The sequence below is a fragment of the Balaenoptera acutorostrata genome, chromosome 10, assembly GCF_949987535.1.
Source record: "Balaenoptera acutorostrata chromosome 10, mBalAcu1.1, whole genome shotgun sequence".
NCBI lineage: Eukaryota > Metazoa > Chordata > Mammalia > Artiodactyla > Balaenopteridae > Balaenoptera > Balaenoptera acutorostrata.
The window spans coordinates 71,041,186-71,062,402 of NC_080073.1; the positions used below are offsets into that span (position 1 = coordinate 71,041,186).

Genomic DNA, 21,217 nt, shown 5'->3' on the forward strand with positions numbered 1-21,217 from the left:
TCTTTACTTCCCATTCTGAAGTTACTTCTGAGGAACTGAAACCCCAGAAGGTAATCACAACAAAAACATATTAAGTGGTTTTTTTTTTTTGAAAATGATGATTCAAAGGCAGACTTGTAGACTTGTATCTCTTCAGAAGATAGAAGGCAAATGCAGCCTCTGAAGGGAATTGTTCTAATTATTGCCTAAAAAAGTAGTTATACAACTACATTCAAGGACATAAGACAAAGCACTACTTTAAAACTAGAATGACTGAACAGTTAGGTGAAAAACATAGCTGAGATAGGAAAGGGAAATGGACTTAAGAATAATTTTAATTGAGACAATAATCCATCAGTCCTAGATGCTTCTGTTAACTGAATATCTTGAATCACATTGTCTCCTTTTTTACCTTCCACAATGTCTTCACTGAAATCTCAAAGCAACATTCTCACAGAACTAAATAATAGTTATCATTTTGTTAGGATTCAAAATTTCAATCCAGTAGCCATCAGGATCTTGAATAAATGCCAGGCCTTTCATTTTACCTGTAAAACAAAATGATTTTCATTACTGAAAAGACTTAAAAAAAAAAAAAACCTTAAAAATTTAAAATACATTTTTTATTAATTCAAATTTTAATTTGCATTTTAGTTAATTACATTGTTTTGTTTATAGTTTTAACTTCAAAAAATTCTATTGTCGGTGTTGCCCAGATGCACGATTTTCAGAATGACATATTTTATCTTCTCCACATAGCTGTAAACCAGCTCTCCTGAAATAAACTGTGGGACTGGCTGCATCTTGTAAGTATCAGGTATTTATTTCACCTGCACAGTATCACTTCATGCTACTAGTTGAGTAGTTAAAGAAACTGTCTTATTTTAAAGAGGATAAAGGAAATAGATAGGTGCTCAAGGGAGGAGGTAGCATGGCTTATCTACACAGCCAAAGGACCCAGATGCTTAGGTCATACACTATTCTATGTAACCCAAGCTCTGCCAATCAGATTCTTTCTCCCAGGAATTCAAAACTGGGATTGAGAGGTTAGTAGGTCTAGTAGTAGAATTCTTTGCTTAAATGGAAAAATGTGACCTCGGAAATTTATTTTGGTACCAAGATGCTGAAGTAGTTTGACTCCTATCTCTGGCTCCTTTCTTCAAGATCAACCCCAGAGGAACACAGATTAAAAAAATAGGAAAAAAAAAAAAAAAAAGTACAATGCCCCTGACGTGATAGTTGGGGAGAGGAATGGTGGGGGTGGGGTAGTGACTGTTTTAACCTCCTTTGTGTGGAAGGGGATACTTTTGGCTGGAGCACAAGGCAGTCCATCATGGCTGTGGGAGAATAAACAGGAGTTTTGTTAGTTTGGCTCTTGCTTCTCCCAGTGCCTTGGGCATTAGCACCTACTCCCACAGGGTGGGGGGTTGAAACTACTGGTTCGAATGTCCTCGGGAGTAGATAAGGGCAGAAAGACAGGTGGGTACCAACTGATCTCCCAGAGGTTTCACTTTCCCCACAACCAGGATGAGGGAAAGACAATCCCAGAAGTGTCTCCTACTAATACTACTACTCCATCAGGGACAAAGGGGGGAAAAGGATCTGACTACAGAATGTGAAGTATTTGTTTAACTCTTATTTTCTCTCTCTGCTCAGCACATCTCCCTGAGATCATCTGGGTTTTTAAGGACTGAGGTCTGGCCTTCCCCCATTCACACTGCCTGATGTTTGGAATAGCTACTGGTTTCAGTTTCAAAAAAAAACAAACAAAAAACCTCTGAGACCAAAATAATGAGAATTTGAGGAATATAACTATAAAACAAACAATGGATTATACATTCAAACAGAAGAACAAATATTAGATCAATAGGGACCAAGAACTATTAAAACATGTAAAAGCAATGAGGAATATTCAATATGACCAATATGAAACAAGAACAAGAAAATATTAAGGGAGCCCAGCAAAAATTCAGTATCAAAATGATAATAGCTGAAATTAATAACATAATAGATGAGAATACAGAAGATAAATATAAGAACAGATACATCTGAGGAAAAATTAGCTAACTGGTATGCCAGTTTGAAGAAATCTCCCAGAAGGAAGGCAAGGACAAAGAAATAACAAATATAAAAAGCCTCTAGAACAAAACAGAAGAAACTATACGAAGGAACACAAATCACATTTTTCAGCAGCAACAGTGGATGGGAAAAATAAGACAATATAGTTGCACTTTCAAGACTGAAGGAAAATAAACCTAAGATTTTATAGTCAACAAAACTGTCATTCATATGTATAAAGGCATGGTTCTGGGACATACAGAGCTTCAAGAGTTTTGCCTCACAAACCCTTTAAAAACAGTTTTGGTTGAGGTACTTAATAAAGGGACAGAAAAATCTGAAAGATGCTGCAAGAGATCTATGGAGAAAAAATATATACCTTGATATATTTATTATCTTAAAAAAAAAAGACAAAGCCAAAGAAAAAGGAAAAATAAATCAATAATATCCCAGCCTGAGTAATAGTAACATAATGGAGGTAGAGGGGAGCAAGTTCTTTCCTTACTAGGGAGGAGGATATTTGGATATCAAATCTCCTAATTGAAAAAAAAAAAAGGATTGAAATGAAACAGTGAAATATTTCAAATGCAAATTAAATAATAAATTATGGTGGCAAAAACAGATCTAAATAAAATAATTATAATACATGTAAATCCAACAAAATCCAGATATATACTATGTCAAGCGATATACCTAAAACTGAAGGACACACAAAGGTTGAAAAAGGATGAAAAAAAATCAGGAAATTATTAACTGAAGAGACTTGGTGTAGTTACATTAACAGCAGATGAAACAGACTTTAAGGAACTTACTTTTTTGGGTGGTTAGATACACCCGAGAGAGTGAAAGCTGGTGGTCACTGAGAGAATGGTAGGGTCAAGGGGTGGAGAGAGAGCCTAGGTCCTTGATAACTCTCTAGATCCTGTGACTAGTCTCATGTGAAGCCACCCTAGGTGCTGCCTTTCAGTTCCCTGAGATAACTAGGTATTCTTCCAATCATTTCCCTTCTTTCCTTAAGCTGGCTGGAGTAGAATTCCAAGTTACTTGCAACCAAAAGGATTTTACTACAACAGTACCCTCTGTGGGTGCTTAGTAAATGTTATATAACTAAACAGAGGCCTGAAGAAAACAAGTAGCAGACTCACCATCATCAGGTTTCTTCACAAATTTGACTCCCAGTTCTTCAAATCTTTTACAAGCACCGTGAACATCAGGAACAGCAATTCCAATGTGACCTTAGGTAACCACCCCCAAAACAAGGCAGAGAGAAAGAAGGAAAAATTACAACAGGGTACCCATGTGCCACAAGTGTCTTCCAAAACTAGTTTATTTCAAAACATAAGGCATCTGAAAACAGACTGAATCAAGTTGGTTCAAAACCTATAATATATTAAAGAACAAGAATCTAACTGGCTGGGTATAATAAATTAATTAGTTGCTCTGAATTATAAATTATTTAACATAGCCCAATACTGGCTCATAAATAGTTTGATCTGTTAAGAATAACCTACAACACAAAAGAGTAACCATTTACTCATGCTTAATAGGCTTATTATTGATACTGACTACATAGCAGCCAATTTAAATTGGTAATACTGTTGTTTTGATTGAGAGATTTTAGATCAAGGCAGAAGTGTATGCTGGCAGAAATCAGGATTATTATTAACCATGATTTTTGGTTTTTTGTTTCTTAAATTAAAACATCTACTGGAAATATAATACTGAGACTGAAAAAATCATTGTGAGAGAGTAAATGTAAAAAGTTTAGACTGAGATGATGAAATTAAACAACTCCTAAATAAAATTATTTGTGGAAAATAAAAATAACCATACTCCTAACAAATTGATTATACTTAATGTTTTAGATTGCTTACAATCATAAATAGGTACACAATGGAAAAATCACACAAATCCATGTTTATTACACACAAATAGGCAAACATACCAAATCCCCGAGGGTCTGAATTGCCACTGTGGTAACTCTGGGTCTCATCATCTTCAGTGCCCCAATTGCTACAAAAGGAGGGAAAACATAATTACAAGTGACCTGGAGAACAGATATTCTGAAAAGAAAGCTGCAACAATCTTTGAAATCTTTCCATGTATATATGCTACTTAATATACTTGGTCTAATCTCTGTTACTGTAAATATTAAGTTTTCAACTACAGAAACAGCAAATCGGCAAAGAATGACTAAGGAGACAATAAAACCAGGCATCTGGATAAGAACAATAATTATAATAATAGCAACTATCATTTCTTGTGCTAAGTACTTTATATTTCCTTAAGTCCTCAGAACAGCTCCAAGGGCTAGATCTGAGTATCTCCATTTTGTAAATGAGACTGCCACTTAGGGAGGTGATATAACTTGTTTAGGGTTGCAGAGCTATTGTCAGAGCCAAGACTCATGTCTAGGTCTTTCTGATTCCAGGGCTGTTTTGAATCAGGAGACACATTAAATCACACACCCTGAAACAAATGCTCTTTTGGTATTTTTTAGCAGGTGCACAGAAACAACATAAAGAATAAAAAAGAAAGAAGGGGAATGCCAATTTCAACAAAAATGCTGAAACTATGAAGACCTTACTTATAGTACCTAAACATTCCTTAGCTACCGTTTGACAAATATCTTGCCATTTCAGTCTTATATTCTCTATTTAAAAGGCAAATGATCTCACTTGCCCTACCTATGCCACAAGAACAATACAAAGACCATAAGATCCATATAAAATACTCAAACATATTGTTACAAGTTGAAAGTGATTAGGTAGACCTGGTTTGAATTAAGCTGATAAGAAAGGAAAAAAAGTTTAAAAAAAATAAGCTTCAAAAAAATGTAGAGTATATAAAAAAAATAAAAACTCATACTCACTGTGTCAGTTCAAGTGTAGCTTTTCTGGAGAATGCCCATGCTACTCTTTCATCTTTATCTTTTGGGATGTCATTTTTATCCTCATAAGCCAAAAAATAGAGTGAAAATTTCATAGTGGGAAAATCTAATTTTTGGAGTAATCTGAAATTAAACAACAAGTCTGAATCAATTAACAATAGGAAAAGCTGATTCATACTAAAATCAACATAACAATATTCAAGTTCTACTAAGAATAAGAGCTGTACATGGTGAGGCTATTTTAATAGAAAAAGCAAGGAAGATCAGTAAAAAAAAGTCATTTAAAAAAATTTATTCATCTGTATATATCAGTGAAATAAAATTTTTTTAAAAACGGAAACTTTTGTAATTCATCAATTCTTCAAATATAATGAAATTTAGTTGGATTTATGGTACTTGCTTATAAATGGCAAAAGGTATCTTCAAAAGAAAATTTTATTTATTTTTAGTGTAAAATAGAACACATCACACCTTATTGTTCTTTCAGCTATACGGCACTGAGTTAAAGAAAAATAAATTTATTGAGTTCTTACTATGCCAAAACTCCTAGGAAACTGAGGATAGGTGTTAAGAGAGAAGGACATATTAATATCACAAAAGACATGAATGGCAACAATAAAGTGGTTACAGAATCAAATACTGCAGAAAGGTCAGACAGGATTAAGTCTGAGAAGAGGTGAGCAGATATGGAAAGGTCCTGTGAGGGCAGTTTCAGCAGCATGCGACAGCAGAAGCTGGAGAATGGGAGGTGAGCAAGTGAAAGAGTGGTGCTCTACCTGTACAGATGGTCATGATGACAGGAAGGACAGCAAGAGAGCAGAGGGCAAGAATTATCCTAGAATAGAGAAGACTTAAGGTTTTTTGCAGGTTGAGGGGAAAGAGTAGTGGAAAAGGAGAGACTGATCATGAGAGTGTGTGATGAATTACTCGTCCTGAGGTTCTGAGGAAGATTCATTGAAGTCGTGGCCTCTAAACTCAGTTTAAAGAGTGTAAGATTATTTTGCAAGGAGTAGGGTAGAATGAGGATACACACAATACAATTTTCTTTAGATTGTGGAGGATTAAATGCTCAAACATGACCTCATTCAAAATCAACAAGAGGGAATCGTTGCAGCGTAGCAAATGGAAAGTTTCTAGAGTTCTGTTCCAAATCTTTTACTTATTACTGTCATGTAATATGCCTTGGCCCACTAAGAGCTAGGCACTGACTCATCACAAATAAGATTTACTCTAACATGTTTATAATGACGTATCAAACACCTCAAATACTCCAATTCTGAAAACTATCTCTGCACCTACCAAAGCAGACGGACCAATCGGATGGGAACTGGAACACTTGAACCTGTTTTAACTTGCTTTTCTCAGCTCAGCAGTTGTACCCTAGTTGGGGGCTCTTTAAAAACAAGGTCAACATTGGAGTCGATCAAACCTGGATTCAAATTCCAGCTCTGCCATATGCCCACTGTGGAATCTGGGGTCATTAAGTTAATGTCTTTAAGCTTTGGTCTCTTCCTTCCATGTTAAATAGGGATATAAGCTATCTCATAAACCTACTGTGAAGACAACAAAATGAGATATAAAGTGCCTGGCATATAGCACGTGTTCGGTAAATCTGGTTTCATTCTGCCCTTTAAATATGTCATAAATACATGCAAAACTACTTTTTCTGGAAAGAATTATAGGAAACTGTTAACAGCAGTTATCTTTGAAGAGAAGGACTGGGGGAGGGAAGCTGTCACTTTTCACTTTGTATTTCTCAGAATTGGTCAGATTTTCTAACATAGACATATACTGTATTACTTGAAGTTTTCTCTCAATGTCAACGGAGGTTATCTAGGCAGTAAATTAAAGATCGTTTTATTCTTTATGTATCTATATTACCAAAAACAAATAAAAACCCTCATGTTATTTAGGGAAACAAATCAAGAAAAATAAATATGTCTTAAAGATTATAAGATCAGTGAATATTACCTATTCAGCAAAAGAGAACACATCCTATAAAAATGGAATAGATGGGCCAGTTTACCTAAAACTTAGAAAATGAATGAGTTTACCTAAAACTCATTCGTTTTCTAAGTATTGTGTCTTAATAGCTATATCTTTTCTGAAGTAAACAAGAAGCTAAAAGTGGCCATAACATCAAAACAGTCTGGACACATTAAGGATTTAACTGGCAGCTTTTAGAAAGAAGGGAGTCAAAGAAAATGCAAGTATTGGTGTCATGTTGCCCAGTGAGCCTGGCTGGGATAGAGGAGAGGAACCTGACAGAAGCCCTGGTCAGTCAAGCCTAGTCCCAGACTCCTGGCCAAAAGGACTTTTGTGACCTTTGAAGCAAACTTGAATCCATTTTACAATGGATCTGAAAACATTCCCTGTATTTGCAAAGCTATGTATTTAAACATTATAGGCACCAATAAACAGTTTACTTACGTCATTCCAAGAATTCTAGTATAAAAATCCAACGACTTCTTAGGATCCTTAATTCGCAGCATGGTCTGCTGCAAGAGAAAATCCTAAAGGGAAACAGTATATATTAAACACCTTTAACTTTTACTACTTGCTACCAACACTAACTTTGCTTACTGTAACAAAATACCAACAGTCCACCATTGTAACACACTGTTTAAGAAGAAAGAAATTTTGTCCCCCTCAGTCCATCATGGCTTTATTATTATTAAATACCTGTGTTCAGTCCATAAAGGCTATGCTCAAATCCAGGTACCTTAGTCACAGAGTTCTTTTGTTTGTTTGTTTGTTTGTTTGTTTGTTTTTTCTTTTCTGTGCCAAGTGCTGTAAAACAAGTTCAACAACCCTGTTTATCCTATCCCTATCCTTATCCTATCCTATCCCTATACCTATCCTACAATCTTTCTAAGAAGCAATTTGGATCTGAAGAGTCTTAAAGAGTTCATACTCATTGATCAAAATGTTGCCCTTCTAAAAATCTATCTAAGGAAATAATTAGAAACTTGGACAAAGATTTATGTATAAAGACATTCACCACAACATTTACACAGTAACTACGGTCCAGACACTGTTCTAAATGATTTACAGAAATTAACTTATATAATCTTCACAACTACTCTATGAGATAAGTATCATACCATCCCCATTTTACTGCTGAGAAAGTAAGTGGCAGAGAAAAAACTTCAGTCCAAACAGTTTGGTTCCAAAGTCCTTGCTTTCAACCACCTTGCTAAACTACCTCTAACAATGAAGAAATAGATAAATTATGACACAGGCATAACAGAATGTATGAAGACATTTAAAATGCTGCTTTAGAAGCACTTGGACATGCCCATGATATATGACATACAATGTTATATGTCAATTTTATCTCAATAAAGCTGGAAAAAATAGTTTAAAAAATGGAAAGAGACACCATTTTTCTGACTGAGAAGACTTAACATGATAGATTACTTCTAAGAAAACACAAAAATAATATAAACTCTAAAACCATTTTTAACTTTTAAAAAGGAGTCTATACATGGCAAAAAGATTAAAAGTATATTCAATGTTAGTGGAGTTATTCATAAAAAATAGAGGTGTGTAAATCCTTTGTTGCCAAAGTATTATTTGGACGATATAAAAAAACAAGCAGGGCTTGCTTTTTATAAAATGATCAAGTTATTCTATGCTCAGATAACAGTTTTCTTTTTATCACCAAAATATTCTGCTAACTCTCTGTAACAGAATACCTCTGCTACTTTTGATAAACACTTTAATGATCTTGGAAAAAAGTTCCTTTCTTTAAAAGTTTCTAAAAATCACTGTTTATTGCTATGGTTCTAAAATATTGTTTGAAATAAATATATCTTGCATTTAAAAAAGACTTAAGTTGATGTCTCATGAGACAGTTCTTAACTTTGTCTTTCACTTATTATGCTCTAAATTCAGAATAATAAAAGATGTCTTTTATGCTCAAACTATCTTTGGGTTTTCTGGGATGATTACAAGGTAACAAAGATTTGCTCCTTTGCCTTATAAAAAGGAAGAATGATAGAAATAATCAGTCTTTTGTGAGGGTCAGGGTGGGCAATCTCCAAATCTAATTAATTTAAAACTACTGTGAGAAAATTTTAAAGGTACAATCAGGGATACTTCTAGTACATGTACTATGTGCCTACAATGTAAATCTGACAAAACTATAAAAAGTGGAGCAGGGAGTGAACCAAAGGGTCAAAGTCAAGGTCCCTTTGAGCACCTCTTAAATGGATTTTCTGGTATAAGATGTGAACTCAGGTAAAGCTTCATTTTTTACCTATGGATGGCCAATTGCTCCAGCACCATTTGTTGAAAAATCTGTCCTTTCTCCACTGAATTGCTTTTGCATCTCTGTGAAAAATCTGTTGGGTTTATTAGTGTGAGTCTATTTCTGGGTTCTCTACTCTTTTCCACTGATCTATGTCTATCTTTCTGTCAATACCATGGAGTAATGATTACTGCAGCTATATAGTGAGTCTTAAAATCAGGTAGACTGATTCCTTCCACCCTATTCTTTTCAAGATTTAGTTATTCTACTCTCTTTGCCTTCCACATAAATTTTAGAATAACCTTGACTATATCTAAAAAAAAAAGGTTTGATAGGGACTGTGTTAAACATGTATACCAGTTTGTGGAGAATTAACATCTTTGCTATGCTGAGTCTTCCAATCATGAACACAGTATGTCTCTCCATTATTTAGATTTTGATTCCCTTTATCAATGCTGTGTAATTTTCAGCATACAAATTCTGTACATGTTTGATAGATTTATACCTAGATATTTAATTTTGTTGAGCAATTGTAAATGGTATTGTATTTTTAATCTTAGTGCTCATGTGTTCTTTGCTAATATATAGAAATCCAATTGATTTTTGTATGTTTATCTTGTATTCTGCAACCTTGCTGAACTCACTAGTTCGAGGTTTTTTAGACTCCTTAAGATTCCTATGTAGACAATCATGTCATCTGCAAATAGGGACAGTTTTATTTCTTTCTTCCAATCTGCCTGACTGTTATTTCCTTTTTTGCTTTACTGTACCAGCTGGAACTTCCAGCACTACATCAAATAAGAGTGGTGAGAGCAAACTTGCCTTGTTCCCCAAAATTAAGGAGAAAGCATCACCATTTAGTATAATGTTAGCTCTTAAGTTTTTCATAGATGCTCTTTATCAAGTTGAGGAAGTTCCCTCCCATTCCTATTTTTTCTGAAAAAACAAGTGTTTAAATCATGGTGTTGAATTTTGTCATGTGATATTTCTTCTTTAGCCTCCTAATATGGTGAGTTACTGTGATTTTTTAAAATATTGAACCAGCCTTGCATACCTGGAGTAAACCCCACTTGATCATGGTATGTGATTCTTTTTATATACCACTGAATTCTATTTGCTAATATTTTGTTAAGGATTTTTACATCCATACTTATGAAAGATATTGGTCTGTAATATCGCTTTTTTTTTTTTGTACTGTCTTCACCTGGTTTTGATATCAGGGTAGTATGACAGCTTTATAAAATGAATAAAAGTGTTCCTTCCTCTTCAATTTTCTTGAAGGGATTGTGTAGAATTGATGTTAATTCTTCCTTAATGTTTGGAAGAATGCTCCAGTGAAATCATCTGGAACTGGAGATATTTTTTAAAAAAGATTATTATGAATTCAATTTCCTTATGTTATAGAGCTATTCAAATTATTTATTTCATATGGGTAAGTTATGGTAGTTGGTGTTTTTCAAGGAATTGGTCCATTTCATGTAAACTGTCAAATTTATGTATGCAGAATTGTTTTCAGTATTCCCTTATCACCCTTCTCTTGTCTGCAGTCTGTAGTGGTATCCCCTATTTCATTCCTGATATTGGTAATTCGTGTCTTCTCTCTTTTCTTGTCAGTCTTGATACAAGTTTGTTAATTCTGTTGGTTTTTTTCAAAGAACCAGCTGTTTCACTGATTTTTTTCTAATTTGTTTTAAATTTCATTGATTTCTGCTCTTTATTATTTCCTTCCTTCTGCTTGCTTTGGGTTATTCTGCTCTTCTTTTTCTAGGTTCTTGAGGAGGAAACAAATTCTTGATTTAAGACATTTCCTGGGCTTCCCTGGTGGCGCAGTGGTTGAGAATCTGCCTGCCAATGCAGGGGACACGGGTTCGAGCCCTGGTCTGGGAAGATCCCACATGCCGCGGAGCAATTAGGCCCGTGAGCCACAACTACTGAGCCTGCGCGTCTGGAGCCTGTGCTCCGCAACAAGAGAGGCCGCGATAATGAGAGGCCCGCGCACCGCGATGAAGAGTGGCCCCCGCATGCCGCAACTAGAGAAAGCCCTCGCACAGAAACGAAGACCCAACACAGCCAAAAATAAATAAATAAATAAATAAATAAAGGAATTCCTAAAAAAAAAAAAAAGTAAAATAAATATCCTTTAAAAAAAGAAAAAAGAAAAAAAAATCCTTTAAAAAAAAAAAAAGACATTTCCTATTTTCTAATATATGCATTTAATACTATAAATTTCCCTCTTAGCACTGTCTTAGCTGAGATGCTTTTTACATTTTCATCCAGTTCAATGTAATTTTAAAAATTTCCCTTGAGACTTCCTCTTGATCCATGGATTATTTAGAAATGTGTTATTTAGTTTCCAAGTTTTTAGAGATTTTCCTGTTATGTTTCTGCTACTGATGTCTAGTTTGATTCTATTGTGGTTGAACATACTCTATATAATTTCATTTATTTCAAGTTTGTTGAAGTTAGTTTTAGGGCCCATGATATGGTCTACCTTGGTATATCTTCTGTGGGCATTTGAAAAAAAACTGTACAGGCATACCTCGGTAATATCATGGGTTTGCCACCACTGCAACAAAGCAAAGATCACAATAAAGAGTCACACAGGGACTTCACTTGTGGTCCAGTGGTTAAGACTCCGTGTTCCCAATGCAGGGGGTTCAATCCCTGGTCAGGGAACTAGATTCTGCATGCTGCAACTAAGAGCCCACATGACGCAACTCAAGGAGCCCGCATGCTGCAACGAAGATCCTATGTGCCGCAATTAAGACCCGGCACAGCCAAATAAATAAATATGAAAAAAAAAAAAAAGTCACACAAATTTTTTGGTTTCCCAGTGCATGTATGTTTACTCTCTACTGTAGTCTATTAAGTGTGCAATATTACTATGTCTAAAAAAATGTACATACCTCAATTAAAAATACTTTATTGCTAAAAAATGCTAACCATCATGTGAACCTTCAGTGAGTTGTAAAGGTTACTGATCACAGATCACCATAACAAATATAATAGTGGAAGTTTGAAATATTGCAAGAATTACTAAAATGTGACAGAGAGAATCAAGCAAATGCTGTTGGAAAAATAGCACCAACAGACTTGTTTCATGCACGGTTGCAACAAACCTTCAATTTGTAAAAAAACCTAATATCTACAAAGTGCAATAAAAACAAGGTATGCCTGTATTCAGCTGTTACTGGCTGGAATGTTCTATAAATCTTGATTAGATCTTGTTTATTGATGGTGTTGCTAAGTTTGTCTATATCCTTGCTAATTTTCTGTCTAGTTCAGTCAATTGTTGAGAGAGGAGCATAGTCTCCAACTAAAACTGTGGATTTGTCTATTTTTCCTTCCATATATCAGTCTTTGGTTCACATATTTTTGCAGTTCTATTGTTTGATGCACACACATTTAGGATTGCTATGTCTTCTTAGTCAATGGACCCTTTTATCATTATATTATGTACTTCTCTATGATAACTGTCTTTGCTCTAGAGTCTACTGCATTTGAAACAATATAGCCACTCCTGCTTTCTTTTGATTAATGTTTATATATGTTTTTCCATCCTTTTAGTTGCCTCTGTCATCACATTTGAAGTGAGTTTCGTGTAGACAGCATATAGGTGGGGCATGTTTTTACTTTTCTTTCAGTTTTATTAAGATATAATTGACATACAGTATTATATAAGGTTAAGGTATACAGCACGACTTCAACTTACATATGTTGAGAAATGATTATCACAAATTTAGTTAACACCCATCACCTCACATATAGATAACTTGGGGCATGCTTTTAAATCCACTCCACCAATATCTGTCTTAATTGGTATATTTACATCTAATGTAATTATTGAAATATTAGGGCTTAAATTGGCCATTTTATTTTTGTTTTGTTTTCTGTTTGTCCTTTCTTTTTATCTTTGCCTTCTTGTGGGTCACTGGAATTTTTTTTTATAATTCCATTTTGATTTATCTATAGTGTTTTTGCATACACTCTTTGCATAGCTTTTTTTTCTGTGTGTGTGTATGTGTGTGTATACCGCCATGTTATTCCTAGGGTCTCAAGGTCCCTAGCCAGTCTGCCATTCTCTCTGCTTTTCAGAGTCCTCCTGTTTTTGTTTTATCTAAGCACAGCTCATTTTATTGCATTTCACTTTGTTGCAGTTCACAGGTATTGTTTTTTTTGTTTTTTGGTTTTTTTTTTTTACAAAGTGAAGGTTTGTGGCAATCCTGTGTCCAGCAAGTCTGTCAGTGCCATTTTTCAAAGAGCATTTGCTCACTTTATGTCTCTGTGTCACATTTTGGTAATTCTCACAATATTTCAGACTTTTTCATTGTATTTGTTATGGTGATATGTGATCAGTGATCTTTGATAACAGTATTGTAATCGTTTGGGGGTGCCATGAACCATGCCCACATAAGATGACAAACTTAATTGATAAATGTGTGTGTTCTGACTGCTCCACTGATAGACCATTGCCCCATCTCTCTCCCTCTCCTCGGATCTCTCTATTCCCTGAGACACAATATTGAAATTAGGTCAATTAATAACCCTACAATGGCCTCTAAGTGTTCAGGTGAAAGGAAGAGTTGCATGTCTCTCACTTTAAATCAAATGCTAGAAATGATTAAGCTTAGTGAGTAAGGTGTGTCAAATGCTGAGACAGGCTGAAAGCTAGGCCTCTTGCACCAGTTAGCCAAATTGTGAAAGCAGAGGAAAAGTTCTTGAAGGAAATGAAAAATGCTCTTCCAGTGAACACACAAATGATAAGAAAGCAAAACAGCCTTATTGCTGATATGGAGAAAGTTTTAGTGGTCTGGATAGAAGAGCAAACCAGCCACAACATTCCCTCAAGCCAAAGCCTGATCCAGAGCAAGGCCCTAACTCTCTTCAATTCTAGAAGGCTGTGAGAAGTGAGGAAGCTGCAGAAGAAAATTTTGAAGTTAGCAGTGGTTGGTTCATGAGGTTTAAGGAAAGAAGCCAGCTCCATAACATAAAAATACAAGGTGAAGCTGCAAGTGCTGATGTAGAAGCTGCAGCAAGTTATCCAAATAGCTAAGATAATGAATGAAGGTGGCAACACTAAACAACAGATTTTCAATGTGGATGAAATAGCCTTATATTAGAAGAAGATATCACCTAGACTTTCATAGTTAGAGAGAAGTCAATACCTTCAAAGCTTCAAAAGACAGGCTGATTCTCTCGTTAGGAGCTAATACGCTGATAACTTGAAGTTGAAGCCAATGCTCATTACCATTCTGAAAATCATAGGGTTTTTAAGAATTATGCTGGGGACTTCCCTGGTGGCGCAGTGGTTAAGAATCCGCCTGCCAATGCAGGGGATACGGGTTGGATCCCTGGTCCGGGAAGATCCCACATGTCGCGGAGCAACTAAGCCCATGCGCCACAACTACTGAGCCTGCGCCCTAGAGACTGCGAGCCACAACTGCTGAGCCTGCATGCCACAACTACTGAAGCCCACGCGCCTAGAGCCCGTGCTCTGCAACAAGAGAAGCCACCGCAATGAGAAGCCTGTGCACCGCAATGAAGAGTAGCCCCGCTCACCGTCCCTAGAGAAAGCCTGCGCACAGCAACGAAGACCCACCACAGCCAAAAATAAATAAATTAATAAATAAATAAATTTATTTTAAAAAAAAAGCTACAACAGTGGCAAAAAAGTTGCTTGACTTTGTGTTCTACCTTTCAAATTCTCTTGCTAGTGATGAAGACACTCATTTCTCTAGAACTGTTACTAAGGAGCTTTACATATTAAATCTTACTCAGAATCAAAATCAAAATCTCCATTGCCTCTATCACCTTCCAACTTCAGAAAAGGGAAGTTTCAATCTTGAAGCCCATACCTCTAACCTCAGCTCTGGTTCTACATCTCCATCCAGTCTACTCAACATTTCCACCTGAGTCAAAATATCAAATTAATCACAGCCCAAATAAATACTCCCTCTTACATCACCAACAGGGAATGCCTCTAGAATGCCTCTAGAATCTGACTTGGGTGTCAGCCCAAGTCAGACCCCTGAAGTCTTCTCAGATTCCTTCCTCGCCACTCCCTCTGTAATCCAATCCAAGTGTCCCATCAACCTGACTGCTCAAGTCCCTCTGGAATCTTTCTCCTTGCGTTTCCAAAGATCACTACTACCTTGCTCATGTCCTCACTACTTCCTGCCTAGACGACTGTCAAAGCCTGCCTGGTCTCTCTGCTTCTTGCAGGCTAACCTAAATGCAATCCAGAGTGATCTTCCTATAATGGTACCAGACTGATCTTTCTATAACAAAAACCCAACTGTGTCATTTCTGGGTTAAAAATCAATCCTTCAGGCACTTCTCTGGTGGCTCAGTGGTTAAGAGTACGCCTGCCAATGCAGGGGACACAGGTTCGAGCCCTGGTTCGGGAAGATCCCACATGCCACGGAGCGGCCGGGCCCGTGCACCACAACTACTGATCCTGCGCTCTGGAGCCCAGGAGCCACAACGGGAGAGGCCGCCACAGTGAGAGGCCCGTGTGCCACGGCGAAGAGTGGCCCCTGCTCGCCACAGCTGGAGAGGGCCCGCGCACAGCAACGAAGACCCAACGCAGCCAAATATAAATAAATAAATAAATAAATAAATAAAATCTATTTTTTAAAAAAAAGATGTTAAAAAAAAAAAATCAATCCTTCAGTGGTACCTCACAACTTTTAGAAGAAAGTCCCCAAAGCAAACACATACAGTTGCTACATACTTCTCTAACTTCATCTTTTATTACCACTCCACTAAACTGGTCATCTTAAATGGTTTTGATTTCATACCTTTATCAGTTAAAAAAAAAGAGCATGCCCCACCATAAATGTATATATATTTTAACTGTATACACATAGAAATATACTAATAAAACATATATTTTAAAAAAACATATTTACCAAACAGAAATCTTCACAGGATGAGAAAAACAAATGAACCAAGTGGGAATGTTCATATTTTCTTTGAGCATCTCAATGACTGTTTTATGTACCTTCCCCTTAACTCCTATTGCCTACAACTTCAGTCTCATTATATACCTGTAGGTCCCTGCATCAGCTCTCTGATGTCACTGTGCTTTTATATATACTACAGTTCTCTCTGCCGAGAACAGTCATTCATCCATCTGGCCATTGTCCTTCTTCCTTCCTTGCCATTCTTTCTTCCCTCAACCCCTGCCCGCAACTCTACCTAGCTACTTCCTTTGATTTGGTAAAACCCAGCTTAAGTGTCACCAACACTGAAAGTTTTCCCTGACCTCATCATTTACCACTCAGATGGGAAGGGACTCCAAATAATTTTATCAAAGGACACTGATGGAGACAGTAAAAAGAATGTATTTCAGGAGATCACTACTTGGGAAAAGAAGCACTTCGCCTTTGAAGAAAGTTAGCTAAGTAAGACAGCCCAGGAGGTGGTGCAGCTGTACATTCTTTGGTCTGCCTTTACGACAAAGATGCAAATAATCAACAAACAAGTTGACTTTCTATCACTGCTGTTCTCTTCTTTCCAAACCAGGCCCTCATCACTTTTCTCACTTTCTGGAAGAGCCTTTTAGGTATTCTCATCACCTCCAGGCTTGGATCCCTCCAATCTATTCGACAGAATGATTTGAATCCCTCAGTGATTCCCCACTAACTATATAAATTTCGATTTTCTTAGAAGTAACATTCTAAGCTCTCTCCATGATCTGGCTCCAACCTACCATTCTAGTCTTCTCCACCACTGCTCCACCACTTAGATAACTTGAACTTGAACCAAAAACAAGGTAACTAATTTCTCCAGAACATGCTCCACATTGCATCTTTCTGCCTTCTCACCACATTTTTGCTCAGATGTTTTCTCCACCTAGAATGCCCTCCCATGTAACCATGTCCCATGTGATGTCGGGACCCCATCCATCTTTCAAGGCCTAGACTCACCCCCACCTTCTGCTTGATGCATTCCCTGATAGCCACAGTTGAAATACAACCTTGAATTGTATTGCTTTTCATAGTTTAGAGGTCATAGATACATTTTATCTTTATAGCAGCTTTGTTTATACCCTGCTAAGATCACTATAGCCAATGACAGAATTGGGGATTCAAACGTAGGTCTTCAGCCTCCAAATACCCTGTGTATACATCATACCACAGATGCCACCTTTGAAAATCTCTACTTTCTGCGCTCCCACAGTGCTTTATAATTTCAAAAGCACATAATCCCAGTTCTATCTTATGTTAGAGTTGGTGTATGTTTGGTGAAGGGAGGAACTTCATCTTGTTCATCTGAATGTCCCCCAAGGTACCTACCATGCTCTTTACATATAGCAGATGATCAGTGATCAGACTGAATTAATTCAGTTAGGTTTTCTATTTTCCTTCATATCAAGTTCCAAAATTACTGCTGTAGTCAGTACTCTAGAAGCACAATAGGGAGTGTGGGCTCCTCGCTAGGCAAATTACTCAACACCTCTATGCCATTGTCTACTTATATATAAAATGGAAATAATTATGCCTTCCTCACAGGGTTGTTGTGAGGATTAAATTAAGTAATGTACTTAAAATAACAAACTGGAGCCTGGCACACTCAATATATACCAGCTGCTATTACATACTCCATTTTATGTCCCCCATATGGTGCTTCTAGGATGCAAAACGACTAATCTCAAAAAATAATTACTGGGACTTCCCTGGCGGTCCAGTGGTTAAGACTCCATGCTCTCAATGCAGGGGCACAGGTTTGATCCCTGGTCAGGGAACTAAGATCATGCATGCCACATGGCGTGGCCAAAAAAAAAAAAAAAAAAATACTTCAAATCAAGAGAAATTGACATAAATTAAGAGTGTGTAGGACTTCCCTGGTGGTGCAGTGGTTAAGAATCCGCCTGCCAATACAGGGGACACGGGTTCAAGCCCTGGTCCGGAAGATCCCACATGCCGCAGAGCAACTAAGCCCGTGAGTCACAACTACTGATCCTCTGCTCTAGAGCTGGCGAGCCACAACTACTGAAGCTCGCACGCCTACAGCCCGTGCTCCGCAACAAGAGAAGCCACTGCAATGAGAAGCCCATGCACTACAACAAAGAGTAGCCCCCACTCTCGGCAACAAGAGAAAGCCCGCGTGCAACAACGCAGCCAAATAAAAAAAAAAGGTGTAAATTAAGAATGCAAAGAATTGTACTCAATCAATTTTATCAAGCTCTCCTTGAAATCTTTTTTTTTTAATAGTCCAGTACATAAAATGCCCAGTTACCTGGGAAATTAATTTACACTGAATAACTCTATATTATGTGAAATAACGAGGTATTAACATTTAAGAGTATAAAAAATAAGATTAAGTGTGAGAGGAAATGTATATATTTACTTCTTCCCTCTTAATTTTGCAGTGACTAACATTTTTCCTAAGCTAAGTACTACCAGGTGCTAGTCAAAGGATTTAGCAATTAGAAGTGTCTGACTCTTCACCCTGAAGGCAAAGAGCAAGAGGGACTAAAGTCACCGACCGGTCTTAGAGGTCTGTACAAAGCACATACTCAAACTTCAAGGAATTTAGAGCTTCCCCAGTCAAATGAATACATACTAAGGCGTTTTCTGACAGCGATGAGTACACTGGAACACTGGAGTAAACCCCCGGAGCGGCTGCCCTGTCTGATCTTGACAACGCCCGGAGGCACCACACCTGAGTGAGTTACAGTGACTCTCAGTACAGACATGTTAAGCAAGCTGAGGGATGAGAGCCTTCATATGCAACTGGTCATTCCTCTTACTGGGTCTCAGCTGCAATGAGAGGGTCAGTGAAGGAATTTCCAAGATTCCCTTCGGATCTAAGCTCCATGATTCTGCCTTCTCTCCTGGGGCCACCGAGCACAGGGAGGGCATAAGTGAGCAACCGGAAAGGCCAACCCAAAGGGAAATTCTGGGCGCGGCTAAAGTCAGGAGCTATCAGATTGGTTTGGAGGAGTTAAACGCGGAGCCAGGACAGTTATAGAAAAATGATCCCGGCTGGGAGAAGCTGGCCCGTAGAGCTTCGAACGTAGACTGGAGTTCAGAAACTTCTTTTCTTACCCGCCACCTCTATTGACCTGGGGAACACGCACACCCACAGACAAGGGCTCTGACCCTGGGTTAGCCATGGTTTCCTGTTACCGTCCCAAATCAAGCAAGTTAAAGCAAGCAGGATCGCAGTCTTTCAAACAACTTGAAGAAACGGACCCTCTCCAGATCCCCCACTGGACACCACTGGCCCTCTTCCCAGCCCACTCCGATCCGCCCAAGGCGGGCGGAGCTGCAGTGGTGGTAGGATGGGGTTCGAATCCAGAGTTCGAAATCATCCAGCCCAAGCGAGGCCTGGCTGAGCCCGAGGGACTGCTCCCTCCTGGGGTCCCAGTCGCGCCACGCAGGGCGGGCCCCGACTCTGGAGAATTAGGTTCTGCGCCCACCTTGGTGCTGGGGTCCGGGTCGGAGCAGCAGCCGAGGGCGGCCTCGTCGGTAAGGCCGCCGGACGCGGGCTGCGGTTCTGCCATGGCCGCACTGCTGTATCGCGGACGAAGGTCCCCAGGAACGCCGCAACCACCCTCACTCGGCCGGCCACGAAGCTCCCTTTACCGGCGCCGGCGAGACGGCACCACGGGGTGGGCGGCCGCTGAATTCCAGCCAATTGCTGCGCGGAGAGCAAGTTGGCTGTCTGCTGATTGGGTCCCAGTGAGTCAGCGCCTCCGGCCACAGCGCTCTACACCCAAGACTACAATTCCCAAGGTGCCTTGCGTATGATGGAGGGCACCTTGAGGTTAAAAAAAAAAAATCCAAACCTGCCAGCTTGAAAGCGCGTTTCTCTCTGTTGCTTGATGACCTAATCTTGTTTCTGTTTAGCTGTTAAAGTTCAGTAACCACCCATACCTCAGGGCTGCAACGTGGTAGGAAATACGAATCTGATGGAAAGAGATTTGGGAGTTATAATTTTTCAATTATAAGGATCCAAAACTATTTTCTCACTTTAAGCAGCACAGGATAATTAAAACAACTCTGACTTAGCCAGAAACCTAGGTTCAAGCTTTGGTTCCACTGTTTATTAGCTCTAGAAGCTTGGAGTAATTAATGAACCTTCTCTGAGCTTCCTTGCAGGATTTTGGTGAGGATCAAACGAGATTTAAGTTATGGTTTCACTGCTTACCTAAATGTCCCTAACTTACAGTGAGTTTTACGTTAATTTTGCTAAGGCACATATTTTAGTTGTGTTCATTAGAAAACTTAGTCATCACTGTGTTCTTTGATGACGGGCACATAGTAGATTCTCAATAAATACTTCCTGTTGTTGAAAGACTAAATGATCATGATCACTGTAAACATAATTTAGGAAAGGACTTTATATTAATAAATGAATGAGGAATGAGATTTGACAGTGTTTTTAAGTGAATAGGATGGTCTATATAAATTAGCAGAAAGATGGATGGATGTCAGGAATTTGGGTTTCAGGGAGTTGGGCAAAATGGGAATTTGTTGGCTCACCCAATCAAACTGAAGCAGGGCAGGGAGGCATCTGGCACCAGGCATCTAGCACCAGGCACCTGGCCACCACCAAGATGTCTCCATCTTTCATCTCAGCTTCTTTCTTCATCTCAGCTTCATTTTGTCAGACATAACTGCTCCACTAGTCTAGAAACCTGGAGCTCTCAGCCTCTCACCAGAGAGAGAGTGAACCTCTTCCCTGAATTCCAATTTTGATAAAATCCAGGGAGGAGCCTCTGTTCGCCTAGACTAGGACCTGTGCTTACTCCTGTGGTCAGGGCACAGTGATTGACAGCCTGGATTAGAACAACCTGCTTGGAATCAGGGGGCAAAGCAGTTCCCCAAAAGAAGAGGGATGCTGTTCTTATAAGAAGAGAGTTCCTGCGCAAACTGAAGCATAGAGTTTCAACAGAAATTTTGTGCATACCTGGTGCTAACTTATTGAGGGATATCTTGTCAAAATTCAATGTATTACAACTACAGAACTTGGACATGGAGATAGACCTTAAAGCTGCTAAACCAAGGAATTGAGGCAATACACTA

General features: G+C 38.2%; 1 protein-coding gene across 1 annotated transcript; it reads right to left on the reverse strand.

The window, feature by feature from the left end:
* Positions 1-296: 296 nt before the first annotated feature.
* Positions 297-19,791, reverse strand: GLO1 (glyoxalase I). Its single transcript, XM_007197926.2, has 6 exons — positions 19,609-19,791; positions 7,358-7,440; positions 4,910-5,050; positions 3,983-4,050; positions 3,183-3,272; positions 297-527 (listed from the first exon to the last, which is right to left on the reverse strand). Exons 1-6 carry the CDS (start codon positions 19,690-19,692, stop codon positions 439-441), a joined length of 555 nt encoding a protein of 184 aa, XP_007197988.1. The 5' UTR covers positions 19,693-19,791; the 3' UTR covers positions 297-438.
* Positions 19,792-21,217: the final 1,426 nt, after the last annotated feature.